This window comes from Triturus cristatus, chromosome 1_1 (genome assembly GCF_964204655.1).
Source record: "Triturus cristatus chromosome 1_1, aTriCri1.1, whole genome shotgun sequence".
NCBI lineage: Eukaryota > Metazoa > Chordata > Amphibia > Caudata > Salamandridae > Triturus > Triturus cristatus.
The window spans coordinates 199,133,103-199,150,926 of record NC_140579.1 but is presented as its reverse complement, the minus strand read 5'-3'; the positions used below and the strand labels follow the sequence as shown (position 1 = coordinate 199,150,926).

Sequence of the window (17,824 nt, the reverse complement as noted above, 5' to 3'; positions counted from 1 at the left end):
TCCTTATGTCCCACAGATACCTTCGCTGGCGCAATGGAAATAAATAAAAAATAAATATAAATCTCTGTGCATTAAAGGAAATAAGCAACACTGGAAAGCAAGAACAGATGTCAGCAGAAGTGCCATCCTTCAACCAAGTCCACTAGTAAATCCAGCTAGATACCTCAGCGACTCTTCTGAAATATCCCATAGCAGACAATACAGCAATAAGCAAGAAGCAGGAGTGCTTGCTAGATCTTCTTTTTCATAATATTGGTATGAAAGCATTTACCCCAATATATGCGGTGGGCACTGTAGTACCACGTTCTTGCACACAGACCCGTGACACATTCTCAGAGATAAGTGCATTCTCACCAAAATACAATAACACTTACACAATACCTATAAATATATGTATATTACTAATCAAAAGTCCAATTCTCATATTTATTGCCAAGCACAGAAGCAAGGCACTGACTGGCCCCGTGGTGAAGTCAGCATGCTCACTCGAGTGCTTGACATCCTCGCCTTTCCCACTCGATTGTTGAGGCAACCACTCATCTCTCCACATCATGATCCAGGAAATGAGATCTGACTGTAACCAGGAAGCCATGCTCACCACTGACAAATTGCAAATGACTTCAAGTAAGAACATTAGAAAACAAAGTTTCCCTCACTCTTATGCAGGACTGGCATCATTCAGCCAGCAGATTCGCTGCTGACGTAATATTGATTTTAATCTGGTGTCTTGACCAAGCATTGCCTCCTCCTGTGGATGACTGGGGGGCCCTCAGCATTCTGAGAGAAAGATGCAGTTTGTGTGTGTGCTTTTTTTGTAACGCGTAGTGTGGCTGGTGCTGTCCACTGTCTGTAAATACTATCCTGGTTAGCCTGGCTTGCCTTCAGTTTCCCTCAAGGCCTCTTGCAGTTTGTGCTTGAAAGAGCTGAACTTCTTCTGTACTTGCTTGATTTTGTCTTTTTCCTCCCTTTCAAGAATCATCAGGAAGTTCTGCAGCTCAGGAATTGAGAACGCATCCCACTATAAGAATGAGAGAAGAAAAAGGAGATCAGCTTTCTGGCGGAATCCATGTCTTGTGCCACATATGAGCTTTAAAGGCATCCCTCCCTGCCCAACCTCAATCAGAGAGGCAGAGACTCATTTTCATCTAGCATCTACGACGTTTATGCTGTAAAGATCACCTCCATCTTGCCAAATGAGCACCCAATGAGTGACAAAATTACCTCAATATTTTAGGTTGTAGAGAAGACATCATTCGAACATGAATTTATACTGCAGAATTTGAACCGGAGCAACTTGTTTTGTGTTGTGACAGCAACATAAATGAATGGACTGAGGCTGAATTACCACAGCTTAGGTCTAGAGGTAAAACTGTAGTCAGGTCCCATATCATAAATAATATCGTTTCCCAAAACATTGTTTAAAAAAATCCATTTGAAAAAACGTATTTTACAATAACATTGTTCTTCTATGCAGTGTATTATTATGCCCAAACCATCTTGTCATAGATTTCAACCTCCCCTTAACATCTTTGATTTTAGTTTTTTGTATGTCTAGCTACTCTTATTTACATATCTATTTCTATTCATACAAACACCTATAACCACAAACTATATATATGCGTCCTGTCTCTTTTTTGGTAGGTAGACTGGCAACTAAAATCCCCTTTCATATGTGTATTTCCATATTGTGTTTTCTCTCTCTGTATATATCTCTCTACGTATATTTATATCTATAAGTAAATAGATCTAGACACAGATATATAAGCAAAGTTACAAACCCGCAGTCCAGGGGTTTCTGAATGCGGTGGTCTGAGTTGGGCTCCAGTAGCCTTATATAACAAATACAAATAATCCTGCAATAAAGGATTACTCAGGTACTCCTGAATACTTGATGTAGGTGTATTTCAACAAGTGAAACCCCTCCCAATGCGTTTCAGCCATAGCCTTGAACACAGTAAGAGATAGAGGCTGACAAGACCATTTACATGTTCATGGTCATCAATACAAACAAAAGACTACAATCGAGTGATAAGTGCATACAAAAGCAGAGAGCCGCCTTTGTAACATATGCAGAAATTATTCAAGATCCTTTTAAATAGCATGCCTCTTAACAGTACAGAACCTATTCATGCTAAAATGTATAATATGATACATGATATAAAATAATTCATAATACGGCAATCACTGTAATGGTACAAAACGTCCCTGCTCTGTGATATGGATGCGGTGTATTAGACGAGACTCCATATGTCTCTGTTTATATAAATTAATTGCGCCCACAGAAAATGTTACATAGTCTAATGTATAACAGGTTGATACCACCCGCAAAAATACCCGCTCACTTGTTGAATTAAACCTACATCGAGTATCCAGGAGTATCTATGTCATCCTTTATTGCAGGATTATATATATATCTATATATCTGTATCTGTATAAATAAGGGGAAAAGATACATATAATTTTATATGTATCCTTTTCTCTTTTAGTTTATCTATTTATTCTTAAATGTTCATTCACCATTCGAAATTATTTATATGTTTTAAGTTAGTTCCAAAATGTACTTCAGTGAAATCTTAATGAATTTTACATCTTGAAAATGTGCTGCCAAATTACAAATAAAAAAAAATGTAATATAAATTTTATACAAATAAATACAAATTAAAAAAAGATAAATTTCATTTTTTGTGCCATCAAATGTAATGATTCATTTGGTCTAGGATGTGGAAAACGATTTTATTGTAAAAGATGTTTTTGAAAAGTAATTTTTGTACAGGATCTTTTGGACAAACTATGGGGTATATTTACAAGCTGGCGATAAAAAAAATTATCGCCGCTTTTGCGGCCGTTTTCGGCCGAAAAGCAGCGATAATTTTATCGCCTAATTAGCAAGGCCACGCTAACGCGTGAAACCTTGCTTTAGCGTGGGGATTCCTAATGCCCAGCTTTGCATCTAATGAGATGCAAAGTGGGCGTTCCTGACCTAACATGACAGGAGAAATGTCGCTAAGCGACATTTCTCCTATCATCAAGCCCTGTTATCGCTACTTTCCTTACGCCTGCTTCAGGACTGACTTAGCCATGATATCCTATGGAAGGTGGATATCATGGCTAAGTTTGTGAGTCCCTATCAGCAAGCTAACGCCAAACTACGTGAGATTATCGCTGGGTTTCCAGCGATAATCTCACGTTAGGCAGTTAGCACAAGGATTTTTATCACTGAGGAGATAAGCGTTGCTAATAGCACGCTATCTCAGCGATAAAAATCCACGTTACCCGGCGATAATTATCCTCACGCTAAGAGCGCTGAGCGATAATTATCGCCGGTTGTCGCTGATATGCCCCTATGTTATCACATGCTACCGGTAGTTGAAGTCTTTTCCATTCTTACCTGTACTGTTAATAAGGTACTATGCTCTTTTCTCACAATATCAGAGAGTGTGTCTGTGTAAACATTCTGGTGCATATGTAATCAACAATATTTAATGCATTTTTAATTTAGACAATTTAATTTAGACAATCACCATTACTGTCAGGCCTGTAGCTCTCTGAGATCAGTAGAGCTGGGACTGAGTCAGTCTTGCATCATCTGACTTTTGGGTGACTCTTGTTTCCTACTACTATTTCCTGATATTGTTCACATTTCTAACAATTTTGCTGCTGGTCAAAACTGAGGGGAATATTTACAGCAAAATGTTGGAGCAGGGTGTTATGCCAAAATTTGTAAGGCAGCGCTCTGACTTTTTTAAAACACAGGGATGTGCTGTATTTACAAAATTACAGCGCACCCCTGTGTTTTCCCTAGCGCTATTCAAGCTGCCAAGCATCAGCGCAGACACCCTTGCAGCATGTTGCAAGTGTGCCTTTGCTGCAGGGGCGATTGTTTATGTGCAGGAAGGGACACCTCCCTGCCTTGACAGGCAATTTGCTCTTTTCAGCACACATGGAAAGAGCAAAAAAGGATCAGAAATTAATCATTTCTCCTTGTATCACCAGTCTAAGACCAGGTATTACCTTGCCTCAGTTTTTGGTGCTGCCTCAGCCATGTAAATATGGAGAAGTGTTAAAAAGCAATGGGTGTTGTGGCGTAACGCCCACTGCAACACCCATTTCACGCCCCTTTCACGCTAACTGAAGCGTGAAAAGGGGCCTTACTTACAAGGTGGCATTAAGCCACATTGTGGCTTTACGCCGCTTTGTCAATAAGGAGAAGGGGATATCGCCAGCAGGACATAGCTAAAAGTGAAATTTTGGTGGCGATATCCCCTTGTAAATGTGACCTCGAATTTCCAGGGACTCGTATACAAACTTCAAAGGAGTTGGTACAAAGGAGAGGAGATGAGATTCTACACATCTCAGGAAACCTAGTGACATTATTCCTGAATAATATAAAAAAGCAATGCCTCCCCCCCTTCACCAAAAATAAAAAAGCTGATTTATAACAGCATTCCGCCTTCTTACCTCCACTTCCCCAGTTTCATTTTCTTTCAGTACAAAACTTAGAAGATCTGTGTCTGGGCCGGCCAGCAGCCGCAAGTACAAGGGAAGCTCTGTGATTGGAAGCTTCTGGAACAGCACTACAGGAAACAGGAGAAACAAGCACTGGTAAATGCATTAGATTTCACCTATGTGATTTATAATAAGCTGTTTTTTGTAGTAAGTTGTAGCTTGCTGAGTAGTTGTACAATATAAGTTACAGAAAGTCTGCTAAAGTGTTAAGACTTGTTTGTGTACAAAAAGGCAATATTTTGTGCTGTTACTAGTGGTATAGTGTAGGTAAGAAATAGTAACATTTTGGAAAATGAAAGAGGGAAATAATAGAATTGATGTAGTAGCAATATTATGTGTAAAATATAGCAAACTTAGGTGTTTAGAGGAGTTCTGACATCATTTGGGCCCGGTGCCACTGTACCTGCTGCACCATTCAAATCATGTCCGTAGTGCCTGCAAGATAATTGCATTTGTGACTGCCTGTTTAGTAGTGAAATATAGCAATATTTGGTGTTTAGAGGAGTTATGACAACTTTTAGCCCCGGAGCCACTGCATCTGCAGCACAATTCAAATCATGACCCTATTGCCTGTGAGGAAACTGCACTTGTGACTGCCTGTTTAGTTGTAAAATTTTGTAATATTTGGTGTCTAGAGGGGTTCCTAGAGCTTTAGGCCCCGGTGTCACTGCACCTGCTGCGCCATTTAAATCATGACCCTAGTACCTGCAAGGTAACTGCACTTCTGACTGCTTATTTAGCAGTTAAATATAGCATTATTTGATGTTTAGAGATGTTCTGACAACTTTTGGCCCCAATGCCACAGCATCTGCAGCACCATTAAAATCATGGCCCTAGTGCCTGCTAGATAACTGCTCTTGTGACTGCCTGTTTAGTAGTAAATTGAGCAATATTGTCCCTAAAGCTTATGGCCCTTGTGCCACTGCACCTCCTGCACCATTCAAATCAAGTCTCTTTTAACTGCAAGATAACTGCAATTGTGTCTGCCTGTATAGTAGTAAACTATAGCAATATTAGGTGTTTAGTGGGGTGCCTAGAGCTTTTGGGCCTGGTGCTACTGCACATCCTGTACCTTTCAAATAATGGCCCTATTGCCTGGTAGGTAACTGCAATTGTACCTGCCTGTTTAGTAATAAAATATAGCAAAATTAGGTGTTCTGACAACTTTTTGGCCCGGTGCCCCGGCACCTGCTGCACCATTCCAATCATGACCGTAGTGCCTGAAAGATAACTGCATTTGTGACTGTCTATTTAGTTGTAAAATGTAGCAATAATCGGTATTTAGTGGAGTGCTTGGAGCGTTTGGTCCTGGTGCACCTGCTGCACTATTGAAATCATCATCCTAGCGTTTGCTAGATAACTGCACTTGTGACTGCCTGTTTAGTTGTAAAATATAGCAATATTAGGTTTTTAGTTCTGATAACGTTTGGGCCTGGTGCCACAGCACCTGCTGCACCATTCAAATAATTACCTTGTTGCCTGCAAGATACTTGTACTTGTGACTGCCTGTTTAATAGTAAAATATATCAATATTTGGTGGAGTTATGACAACTTTTGGCCCGGGTGCCACTGCACCATTTAAATCAAGCCCCTTTTTAACTGCAAGATAACTGCAATTGTGACTGTCTGTATAGTAGTAAAATATAGCAATATTAAGTGTTTAGAGGAGTTCTGTCAATTTTTGGGCACGGTGCCACTGCACTTGTTGCACCATTCAAATCATGACCCTATTGTCTGCAAGGTACCTGCACTTGTGACTGCCTGTTTAGTTTTTAATTTGAGCAATAATCTGGGTTTAGTGGGGTCCCTAGAGCTCTTGGCTCAAGTGCCAGTGCACCTGTTGCACCATTCAAACCAAGTCCCATTTAACTGAAATTGTGACTGCCTGTTTAGTAGTCATATATAGCAATTATATGTGTTTAGAGGAGTTCTGACAACTTTTGGGCCTGGTGCTTCTCTACTGATGACGGATAATATCCAGAAACACATGTGTCTTTTGATTCACAGCACTAACCTGCACTAACTTTGGTGACACACTTCAGCAAAAATTCAAGTAAGCATTTAAGTGAACTGCATTTACCATAAGGCTAAGAGGTTAACCTTGCAGGGAGGTGAAGCAGTGTGCTCCCATCCCCTTCTGTTTGAAAAGGCTCCCTTGAGCCATTGAGCTGACGAGCTTTTGGAAATGCACCTGTGCGCCTGTGAGAGGTACTGAGACCTGAGAGGATTGTGGCAGCTTTCTCAACAACCCCAGATGAATTTAGCTTTTTTAGGTCGAGCGCAGCGCCAGCGTGCATGCACTGCTCGCTCTGCGAGGCATGCTGTAGTAGGGTATGCTGTGGAAGCCTTGTCCACTCTCCGCCCATATTTGTGATTAGCTTTGTGTCATTGTCCTTCAAAAATGCTGGCTTTTGATTGATTATGAGAATTGTTAGTCCCGCCTTGGTACCGCATTGTCTCCAATTGTTAACGTCGATAAGGACTGGACCTTTCACTTGGCTTGTTACTTGGTGGGCTTTTTCTGGTGGGTGAGCACTATTTTGAAAATGGACACTAATGGGGATATTGGTGGCTGCAGCCCTATGTGCTCTAAATTGCATGCTTTTTTACTTTAATGAGCGTGTCGCTCGCTTTAGGGATGCCGCGCTCACTTTATTTATTTATATTGAACATTCATGTTGAGCGCGGCGTCCACTTCTGGGACACCACGCTCTATTAGTTTGGTTTTGGTTTTTTACTTTAAAACTGAGCGCGGCGCCCGCTTCAAGGACACTGTGCTCAGTGTTAAAGTAAAAAAAAAGGAAACCGAGTGCGGTGTCCTTGAAATGGCGCCGTGATCAGTTTTAAACGTAACCATTTGCAATGCAATAGGTCTCGCATTTACGCGAGTTTAAGTAGTTTAAACTCGTGCAAATGCAAGACCTATTGCATTGCAAATGCTTGTTATCTCTACTGATGAAGGATAATATCAAAAAACACATTTCTAGAGATTCACGGCACTAACCTGCACCAACTTTGGTGAAACACTTCAGCAAAAATTCAAGTAGGTATTCAAAGTGAACTGCATTTACCATAATGCTAAGGGGTGAACTGTGTTGGGAGGAGAAGCAGTGTGCTCCCATCTCCCTTCTGTTCGACCATTCAAATGATGACCCTGTTGTCTGTAAGTTAACTGCCCTTGTTGCTGCCTTTTTAGTAGTAAAATATAGTATAGCTCTTGTATATTAACTTTATTTCTAACATGCAATTTTTATTACAACATTTATAATTTGATCATAATGACCAAATAGATTAAGTTCAAAAAAGCGATCTGATAATGCCTACAATGTGCAAAGAAAGGTACTGAGGCATGAATAGGAAATGCCACAAATGTTCTAAGATTAAAGCATCTGCTTTACACAATTAAGTAATAAAAAGCAAGCTTTCCAGGATACTGTAGGAAGAGACAGTGAATGGGGCTTATACAATGGGAACAGCTTTAGTAGAAGTATCGTAAATGTGTGCATCCAGGGTAAGTGGGTAAGTGAACAAAAAGAAAGTTCAACACAAAAGCGAATGAACACAGTATATCGCTGATGGGAACTGGTAAGAGCCCCCTTTTAAGATATATTAATTACAAGAGATTTCACAAGCACAGTGCAAGCACTGTGAAGGCAAACCCTACAAACGGCCAATGTTCACTCTCAGACCCCCTGGGGAAAGGCCATACAAGCAGTACACTGGCTATCTATATGGATGCTGTAGAAGCCCGTTCCTTACATTATAACGCTGTAAAGGTATAAACAGGATCCTTTTACACCAAAATATCTCACATGGCACATGGCACATCGTGTGAGCCGCGTTGTATTGTAAGTGAAAGAATCAATGGTGACACTTGTAATGCATCACTAGCAATAAGGTCCTTGGCACATTATCCGATATAAAAAAATACGACTTGAACATTTAAAGCCTGATTTAAAGCTAGGCTGGAAGTTATTCTGTCTATCATTGGGGGGACATTCTGCCTAAACCAAGTCGGAGGTGGACAATGGTGCACATTTGGGGTTCTCGTCAGGTCAGTGAACGATTCTTCATTGTAGTGGCTGCACCTGCCATGGGAGGAGCTGCTTTGTGGGTGATTGGTTGTCTTTCATAGAGGAATGTCTGGCATAAATTTTGCCAATGTCGGGTGCTGGAATGTAGAAATGTTCTCCAATAGCGGGGTTACATTATAAATGGTCACTTATCTAGTCTCCCTAACATACTGAGAGCATTTCTCAACTATCCTCAGATTTCTGTGAAAATCCCTCTTTCCTCGCAGATTTTCACAGAGGCAATTGCATCAGACATGGGGGGAATATCACTCTCGGTAGACTGGGTGACTGATCGGCCCCCATTTTTGGTAAGGTTACTTCTGCACCCTGGTGCAGTGGTGTAACACCAAATGATGGGGCCCCTCAGTCTCCTATATCTCACAATTTCATAGACCTTGGGCTACCTGGGATCCCCCATCCCCCGCGCCGCCGAGGCAGCATGGGCCTGTCCTAGTGGACCCAATGGAGGGAGCCATTGCATCACCTCTAGCAGTTATCTTCCAAGCTGTTTGCACATTTCCCTCTACTCTATCAGAGCCTGCAAGCCTATTTTATTGACGAGTGGGCCCATGGGAGCTGCACTGCCTAACTTCAGAGCTCCCCACCTGTTTGGCTGTAACATTGTACCAAATGGTATTCTGCCTTGGTGGTGGCAGAAGCAAAAAACAGATTTGACGCTTGGGCCACCATCCTAAGTGAGCAATAGAGACTGATTGGCAACTTTTAATCAAAGGGAAACCTCTAAAGCGGGAGTTTGTCTTTCAAAACCAAAAAAGTAATGCCCCGTCTCGCTGAGAAGTTTATCAAAGTACTCAAACTACTTTTGAGCTTTTATTCATATCCGCTAGCACTAGGGCATACATACCTATCCCAGGCATGAAGAAAGCAGACAAGAATGACACTGGAAGAACTGGAAGAGGAGTAAGGTGGCACCGAGTTTCTACTCTCCCGGCCATTAAAGGCCCACTCCAGTGTTAAAGGCCTAAGCCGAATGCTATTAGAACATTCCGCCCCTTCTGCAGGAACTAAGACTGGAGCAGCTGGAACACGCCCCCTTTATACCCTGTCTCTAAATGAGGCCTCTAGGTTTTATGAAGATGTTTCAAGGTTTGTCCTGCAGTAAGAGAAGTTCAATCTCACTGCTTTCAAACAAATTCACAGTGCCATCTCACAGTAGGTAGGCTACCTCCAGTGCAATGCCACTCCAGTAGAAACAAATGTGTTGTATTACAATTATAGTAAGGGCAATTCTCTTTGTGATATCACTGCAGAGTGTGCAGATTCCAGTGCAAAGTCTCCATAACAATAAAAGCTCATAGACTTGTATCAGTGCAGTACTGGCTACTCAGCGCAATGTTACCCCTATGAAGGCAGTGTCCAGTTTGGTATCACCATTGTCAGAGTAGCTCTTTTCTCTTTATGATGCCACTGGAGTGACAGCAACATGCAGTGCATAGTCACTGTAGTGACAAAAACTCATAGAGGGGTGTCACGGGTTACTCCCAGTGCAGTAATACAGCAGTGAAGGCAGCTCTCAGTGTGTTGTCACTGCTGCTACTGTAGCTCTTTTCTCTTTCTGATATCACTGCACTAAAGGTAGGCCCTGGTCTGATTTCGCATATTGCTGCAGTGAGGGTAACTCTGCGTGCCACGCCACTACACTAGTGACAGATCCCAATGCAAAGGTCCTGCATTAACAACCGGTGTCCGCATGTTACTGCAGTAAAGACAGTCATTTGAGTAATGTCACAATAGCAATGGGAGTGCAGTGTGATGTCATCATTCTGCTCTCAGTGCGGCGTGAAGCAATGTGGGTCGTGCCCAGTGTCACTGCCTTCACAATAAAGTCACTGGAATAAGGGTAGTGTTTAGCGACTCACCGTTGCATGAAGGGCTGATCTCAGTTGAGTGCCACTGCACTAAAGGTAAATTATAGTGCAATAAAGAGAACTTCAAGTCCAGTTCCTATTCACCGAGGGAAGCCCAGTGATATGTATCTGCAATGTAAATTCCATGAAAACAGGTTTCAATGTCTTATAGCGACAGGAAAGGGTTTGCGATTGCTGTGGAGGCAAATCACAGTATTGAATGACAGCGTGGGGGCACCTCCCAGCCTGGTGTTACTTCAGCCTGAGTAGCTCCCAGTGTCATTACACTGCAGTTAGAGCAACCACCTGCGTGACAGTATTGCTGTAAACCCAGCTCGACGTATAACACACCGGTAAGTGCAGCTCACAGTGACGGCGGCTTACAGACAGTGCTGTACATTGGTAAAGGTCTTCAACTCCGTGAACATTACGAAGTTTATAAAGCTTAAGAAAAATGCTGGTGAAACACCCCTAAGTAAGTTTTGAGGGAGTAAAACTCCACAAAATCTACTTTTGTTGGCAGATTCACCTGCAAACCCTTCTTTTGCTGTCTGTGGGCAAAGTTGAGCAAACTCTACAAAAATCATGCAGGCCTTCTTCCAGTGTGTCATCACTGAGGACAGGCCAGCTCCAGTGTGATGCCTCTCCATTGAAGGCAGCATCCGGCTGTATCTCACTGCAGTCCAGGCAGGGTTCCACTCAACCCTGCCAAACACCACGCAGCAGGTGTTAGACTAACACATTTTAGTGTGGTGGTCTGCATCACCACATTGAAATGCATTGTCACTCATTTATAGCTCCTGCTAAGCAAGCTGGAGCAAGCGCTGATAATTTACTCCACACTGACAGAGTAAAGTTGTTAGCTGGAAGCAGTGCGTCCCCACTGCTTGTGGCAGGCTTGAGGGATGGGTCAACTCGCTTAGCTGGCTACAATGTATAATATTCACCTGACACCCGGGGGCACCACCTTTGATTAACTCAGGATGTCACAAGCGTCACTGACCAATCGCTGCTGCCGAGACAGCCTGCAGAGACAGCCTTGCAGGGCACACTATGTTAGACACATACCTATAGGACAGGGGCGCAGGCATGCCTGCACAGACTGCTGCAACTCCCACTGCATTGTGCCTCTCAGCCCAGATGGGATCTCACACAGCAGCGTAATGATCACCCGGACCAACTCGCAGCTGACTTGGTGGTCTGTCTGGTGCCTTAGCACTGCAGCCTGGCCCCCGCCTCAGGTACGTAATTGCCACAGCTACATAGCTCGGCAACTTTCTGTAATGTCACTGCTTTTACAGGTAATTCAAGTCTCTCCCTCTGATATCGAGGTACGAGTTCCTGTGTATTTAATAAAGCCACCTGTTCTTTTGGGTAAGGCTCTCTGATGTGACCACAATAAACTGCAGAAGCCTCGTGGGTGAGCCCAGGAGAAGGAGGAGTAAGTGGCAGAAGATCTTTGGGAGGGGCGCAGCGCCTGCGGCCTTTACTGCCAATCTCCCTCCGGTGTAAAGGAGCACCCACTCATCCCGTTGAAGTAGGTGCTGTGGGGGCTAAGTGCATGATCTTGTAACCTCGACCGGTGCCATTTGGTGGTCAGGAGGAACCCTTGCTCGCCTCCGAGAGGCGAAAACCACCAATGTGGAGGCCTGGAACCCTCGCTGCCTGGCTCCCCCTGACTGAAGCCGTCAAAGAGCTCTGGGTCGGTCCGTGTGCATCTGTAGGCCCCCAACACCAGGATCCCTCTGCAACCTCTAGAAAGGTGAGAGATGCCGGATGATGCAAGCAGTAGCACCTACATGTAAGGGAAGTGACCTGTCTGTGTTGATATATGTGCAGGAAGGGAGAACGGGGTACTCAAATGAATAACAGAGTGGCTTCAGTACTCTTTAGTTTGCGTCTACATATGAGCCCGGTATTGTAATTGCAGCGGGTGAGCAGGTAAAATAAGATGCTTTCGAAAAGTTGTGTGTAATACTCAGAACTGAGGGGCATTTGCAGAGCTGTGTGTGACGGACTCTGTCTTGGAATAAATAGCATGGTGATAGGCGGTACACTGCCAGACAAGGAGAGAGAGGGTGCTAAGTCGTTCTCATGTTGAAATATAGGCAGGGCTTTAAGTGGGATGAAAAAACTGGGAGGTCTCTCAAAGGGGCGTGGCCAATTAATTAAGGGCGTGGCTTAACACACGTTAGCTAAAAATCTGTCCTTAGCATAGTGTGCCGCCCAACTTGTGTATTTTGCTGTTTCTCTCATTGCATCCAGATATATGATACAACAAGTAACATCATTACCTACGACAAGTCAGGACTTTTGGCTTTGTCAATGGTTGTTAGTTGCATAAGATAAATAAGCAGCAACTATGGCTTATTTAAAATATTGAAAAAACTTCCACTTAAAGACCTGGTGACACCACGACAATGTTGCTGCTCTTGAATTTCAAAAACAGAAGGGAAATCTACAGAGAAAATGACTCTCTTTAAAGGATTTCCCTTCCCCTACAACGCTTCCCTGGCATGACATCATGCCGTAACTTCTCCACTAGTGAGAAGTGAGCAGCGTGAGCACGCGCACATCCATGTGCCTGCTGTCACTGCAGTCCAGAAAAAAACAGATCGCCTGTGCCAGGGCACACAACAGAGCCCGTTAGCGACCCGTTTTGAGGCCCCCTTTAAAAAAACTGGCAGTGCTCAGCACCGGGGAGACCCAGCCCACTTAAAGCCCTGGATGGTGCATGGGCCGCAAGCACAAGAGTTGACACCAGGCCTGGTTCCAGGATTGCAGGATTCTAAATGGTCTTAGGCACACGACCATTAAGGGAAAGGTGACCCTAAATGCTGATGTAGGAGGTACCGTAGACAGAAAAGCAGAAGAGAATAGACAAGTACTCTGCCAGATCTTCTGTGAGTTTGGCGCTAGAGGCCCCCTGCATCAGCAGCCATGGTCCCCAGGCAGACATCTCTGCCGTCCAGGCGGGCCCACGATTAACAATTCATCTGCCCTCCAATTGTGTTTGGAGGGCAGAGGGTGCACAGGCTCGTGTCTGGCGATAAGTGCTGCACTGACCTTGACTTTAAAAGGCATAGGTGACAAGGTTAACAGACCCAGTTCACCATTACCTGCAGAGAAAGAGGCTTAGAGCCTGCCTACCTGTGCGATGCAAGCAGGGCCAAAGAGTCCAGCACTGAGCAGCATTGAGGCAAATGCAACATAGCACAGCACAGCAGCCCACCACTGGTAGAAACCACTTCAGCTCAGCCCCAGCATTTCACATCAGTGGGTAAGTAGCCAGTCCAGAAGGGGGTCCACTGGTTATAGAGTGAAGTCTCTTTGGAGAAGTGTAATTAGGTATTTACCTATGAAAAGGAAGAGTTTGGATTTAATGATCAGCCTTATGGTAAAGTGTATAGAGCCAAACATGGTCCGGCATTGTGATTTGTCCTTAGTAGTGCAAGCAGGCTGGAGCAGGTGTAACATTTAGGATGTGTAGAGATTGTGCAAGTGTATGGAATCATTTTCGAGGAGTCGATTACAGACATTCCATTCAGGTATTTTGTAGCAGTTTCAAGATCTCTTTAAAACCTTTCGTTGCTCAAGTGTCATTTCTGATGTTTCCTTCCATACACTTTTTTAAATGTATTTTTCCTCGTGAAAAAGAGTCACTCATAGTCGTTGAATGTCACTCATAATTACAGTGATATTATGAAAATGTCACACATAAGTATGATGCAGCTTCAAGTTGGATATCACTGCAGTAAATAGAGCTTCCGCGTATACGGGCAGGTCCTTTTAGGCAGCTTCCAGCACAATACTACTGCTTTGACTGAGACATCTAGATTGCTGTAAGTGCAGCAAGTGAAGTTGCACTGTAATGTAAAAACTGCCCTGTTTGTTTCACTGCAGTGATGGCATCTCCCAGCATTTGCATGAGGTTCCCCCTTTCACATACCACGTATGCTGTATATTGCTCCCTGACGTTAGCACTGTAAGTACAGCAATTAAATCATGAGCAGTTCCTGTAAATCTTGAATGGAGAAAATCAATGAAAGTTGAACTGGCCATCGCCAGAGAAGGTAGGCAGAGATTTCTTTGTATGCTTGCAGCAAGTCTTCTGCTTGTGTAAAGGAAACGCCAGAAAGCACTGCTCCTGTTGCTGACATTGAGGACTCTCACATCTGCAGTGAAATCCGCAGATCAGAGCCACTTCCCCACTAAAATTATTTTTGATGAGTTGCCAGATAATTTGAGTTGCCAATAGAGACGCTACTGGAAAAGGACTGGACAGTCAACAAGTGACCACTCACCAAGAATGATGACTCAATAAGTCCAGATGACATATGCCCTACTAGCCTTGACCAAACTACCTTGTAACTGAGATGGTTATTGTCACCATAGTCAGCAATCTAGGAATTATGGGCTCCTCCCTGAACTAATGACCAACCTAGTTCCCAAGGTGGATCCAGTATTCCGTCTCCCACTTTTTTTTATTTTTATAAACACTTTTTATTGACATTTCCAAAACATACAAACAATGTTTAGCATTGAATATGATGAGAATCAGTCCATTGACATGTGTATGGTCATTCAATATCTGATAGAATAATACATTGATATGACAATAACATTGAATACCTCTCTGCGCTGGAGCCCTATCGCGGACAATTAGATCATTTAGCATTCCACGATCCGTCCCCTTGAGTCCTTCAGTCACTTACTTCTAAATCTGAATTGTCCTTCGGGGGGTCGCATATATTCCCTCGATAGGTGTTCCACCCTCCCCATATCTGAGTCCATTTTTTAGGGCAGCCTCTATGTATATACACTGCCTTTTCAACGATCATTGTAGTATCCATGTCCCTACACCACTGGGGAAGGGTAGGAGGCTGTCGGGATCCCCAGCGCTGTGCTATGTATCACTTTGCCAGCATCATGCCCAATGTTACCCAGGTTTGTGCCGCACGGTTAAGATCTGTGGGTTCCCATATGTTAAGGAGGCATCTCCTCGGTTCCGGGAGAGTCGTGATCCCGTCTCCCACTTTTAACAGGTCCTGTGGCATGTTTGTCCCCTTATAAAGAAACCAAAATTATACTCACTTGAATGTCCAACTAGAGATAACTACAAATTTCTCTTCTCTGTGACCACTGAAAGGATTATTACCCAACAACTTTGGTGCCAGTTTGAAACTCATGATATGTTTCATGCCATCCACCGGGGTTTCGGAGCCAGTGCTGGTGGAGATGTGAGCATCCTATAGAATCTGGTGTTGCCTCTGATGAGGGAAGAGTAACCATTTGGATTCACTCGGCATCTTGGTCACCTATGACAGCTTGCATTAGCAGGTGATTCAGAGTAGATTTGAGAACTTTATGGTCGGCCTTGCCTGGCATTGAATTTGTGGACTCACCTTGCCCATCTTTTGCCTCCTGCTTGAAAAGTGCAAATTTCTGAGGGTTGTCAACCACCATGAACTTCTTCAGGAGCCCCTGGATGACCTCTGCAACGGTGGTGGTACTGCTGATGTGAAGCTGACGGACAGCATCGAGAGGTAGGTAAAAAGAGGTCCGCTTTTCTGTCGTTTTGGCTGGGTTCACATCCTTTAAAGCATCGTAGATAGACTGTGGGCGGATGCCAGCCGGGACAGAGACAGGGCGGCACAGTTTCATATGCACCTTGATGAACCCTGTGTATGTTCCATCCTCACCCTAGTGGGAGAAAGAGAATCAGATTCAGATGTGTCACATCTCAAGTACATCCTTTTAAATATGTACTTCAGAAAGTTAAACAAAATTGGATCGATCAAAATATACCACACTCTTGTAAACTACCATCTCACCTAATGTTTGGTTTATCCCCAATAGCCACTAATCTTTGATAAATAAAGGAAATCTAGCACTATAAATCCCAGTATCCATAAAAACTCAAAAGGTCCAGATTGTTCGATAGTATGTAGTGATGTCATTAAAGGTTCTGAAGTGTCCTGTTGTCAATTGAACAATTTGTTTCTAACCATCACATGTTTTCAACTACTGCACCAAACTATCATATCAACTCTAAACATTCAACAAATCCCTTTAACCTCAAGAGGATATAGGAATACCCAAAATCACTCTACAAATTCAAGACATCAGCCAACCCTGCAAAATCCCAGCATGTGCCCTTGGGTAACCTGGAATTGCTCAAGCACAAATCTTCTAAAATAAATTCCCCCACGTGGTCCTCACATTGTGACACTCCTAAACAGCTCAAATAATAATACATTCATATAATAATTGATACATCTTCTAAATTACAAATGCATCTCTAAAGATTAGCATGACATTCTCAAAATGGTCATAACATGCTAAGTCTTTTCATGACATCCCCTATATTATCTTGATGAAACGAGATGGCTTCAAACTAAAGGACGTACTTAGAAATGCAATGGTAATGTTAATGGTAATAAATAAACGATAATGTAATTCTTTTTAACCATTATGACATCCAATAAACTGACATAGGTTCCCACAAATTATCACATCATATCCAAAAATATCATAGCAATTTCTTCAAATTATGATGAAATGCCATAATTCATAAGGGCATCTTATAGAACGTCACAACACATAACCCATCGATAATTTACAAAAGCAAGATGACATATAAAATATTACTGTTGCATCCCAGAAAATCTCAAAAGCGCCGAGACACCCAAGGGTATCTGCGCGCTTTACAAGTTGCTTAAATATAATAAAATCCCAAGTAAACCATTAAGACATATCAAAAACAATCACCTCCCAAAAACCACAATGATATGTCCTGCACAACTAGAAAATAAAAACATTGTAAGTTGTACTCGCCAACCCTCCCTCGTTGCACAATATAGTGTTGATGGCCACAACGGAACCAAATAGCAGTTGAGGATAACGGGTTGACCAGACTGGGGCCGAACAGAAAAGTTCATTTCATTAGATTAGTTTAAGGATTTATTTATTGTACTATAGATTGAGACATGCTCTAAAATCCTTCTTCTCTGATTTCCCAAAGGAACTGTCTCCCCCTAAAACACTAGGATACATTATCACTGCACCCTCCTCACAAGGACTTGTGACAACATGTTGAAGGAGGAAACACCACTAATTGATCCTAAGGATAGGATTTGGTGGGGGGAGGCTTTGGGAAAGGACATTATGGAAGCAACATATTCCTACTGTTGCCAACAAACCAAACACACCACTCTCAACAATAGGCACCGTCTTATTCACTATAAATGTTTACATCAAACATATACTGCAGCTAGACTCAGAGCTATGGGCTTGGAGGCCGAGGCCTCTTGTGGCAGAATAAGAAGATTTTGTACATATAGCATGGTGGTACCCACAGATTGTAGTCTACTGACT

At 43.0% G+C, this 17,824-nt stretch overlaps 1 protein-coding gene across 1 annotated transcript in view; it reads right to left on the bottom strand.

The window, feature by feature from the left end:
• Positions 1–412: 412 nt before the first annotated feature.
• Positions 413–17,824, bottom strand: part of RASSF5 (Ras association domain family member 5) — a 260,582-nt gene continuing 243,170 nt past the window's right edge. The window contains exons 3-5 of the mRNA XM_085624120.1: positions 15,853–16,150; positions 4,459–4,574; positions 413–1,018 (exon numbers count right to left, since the gene is read on the bottom strand). Of these exons, the coding sequence (XP_085480246.1) occupies positions 866–1,018; positions 4,459–4,574; positions 15,853–16,150 (567 nt within the window). The 3' untranslated portion in view covers positions 413–865. The remainder of the gene's footprint in view (positions 1,019–4,458; positions 4,575–15,852; positions 16,151–17,824) is intronic.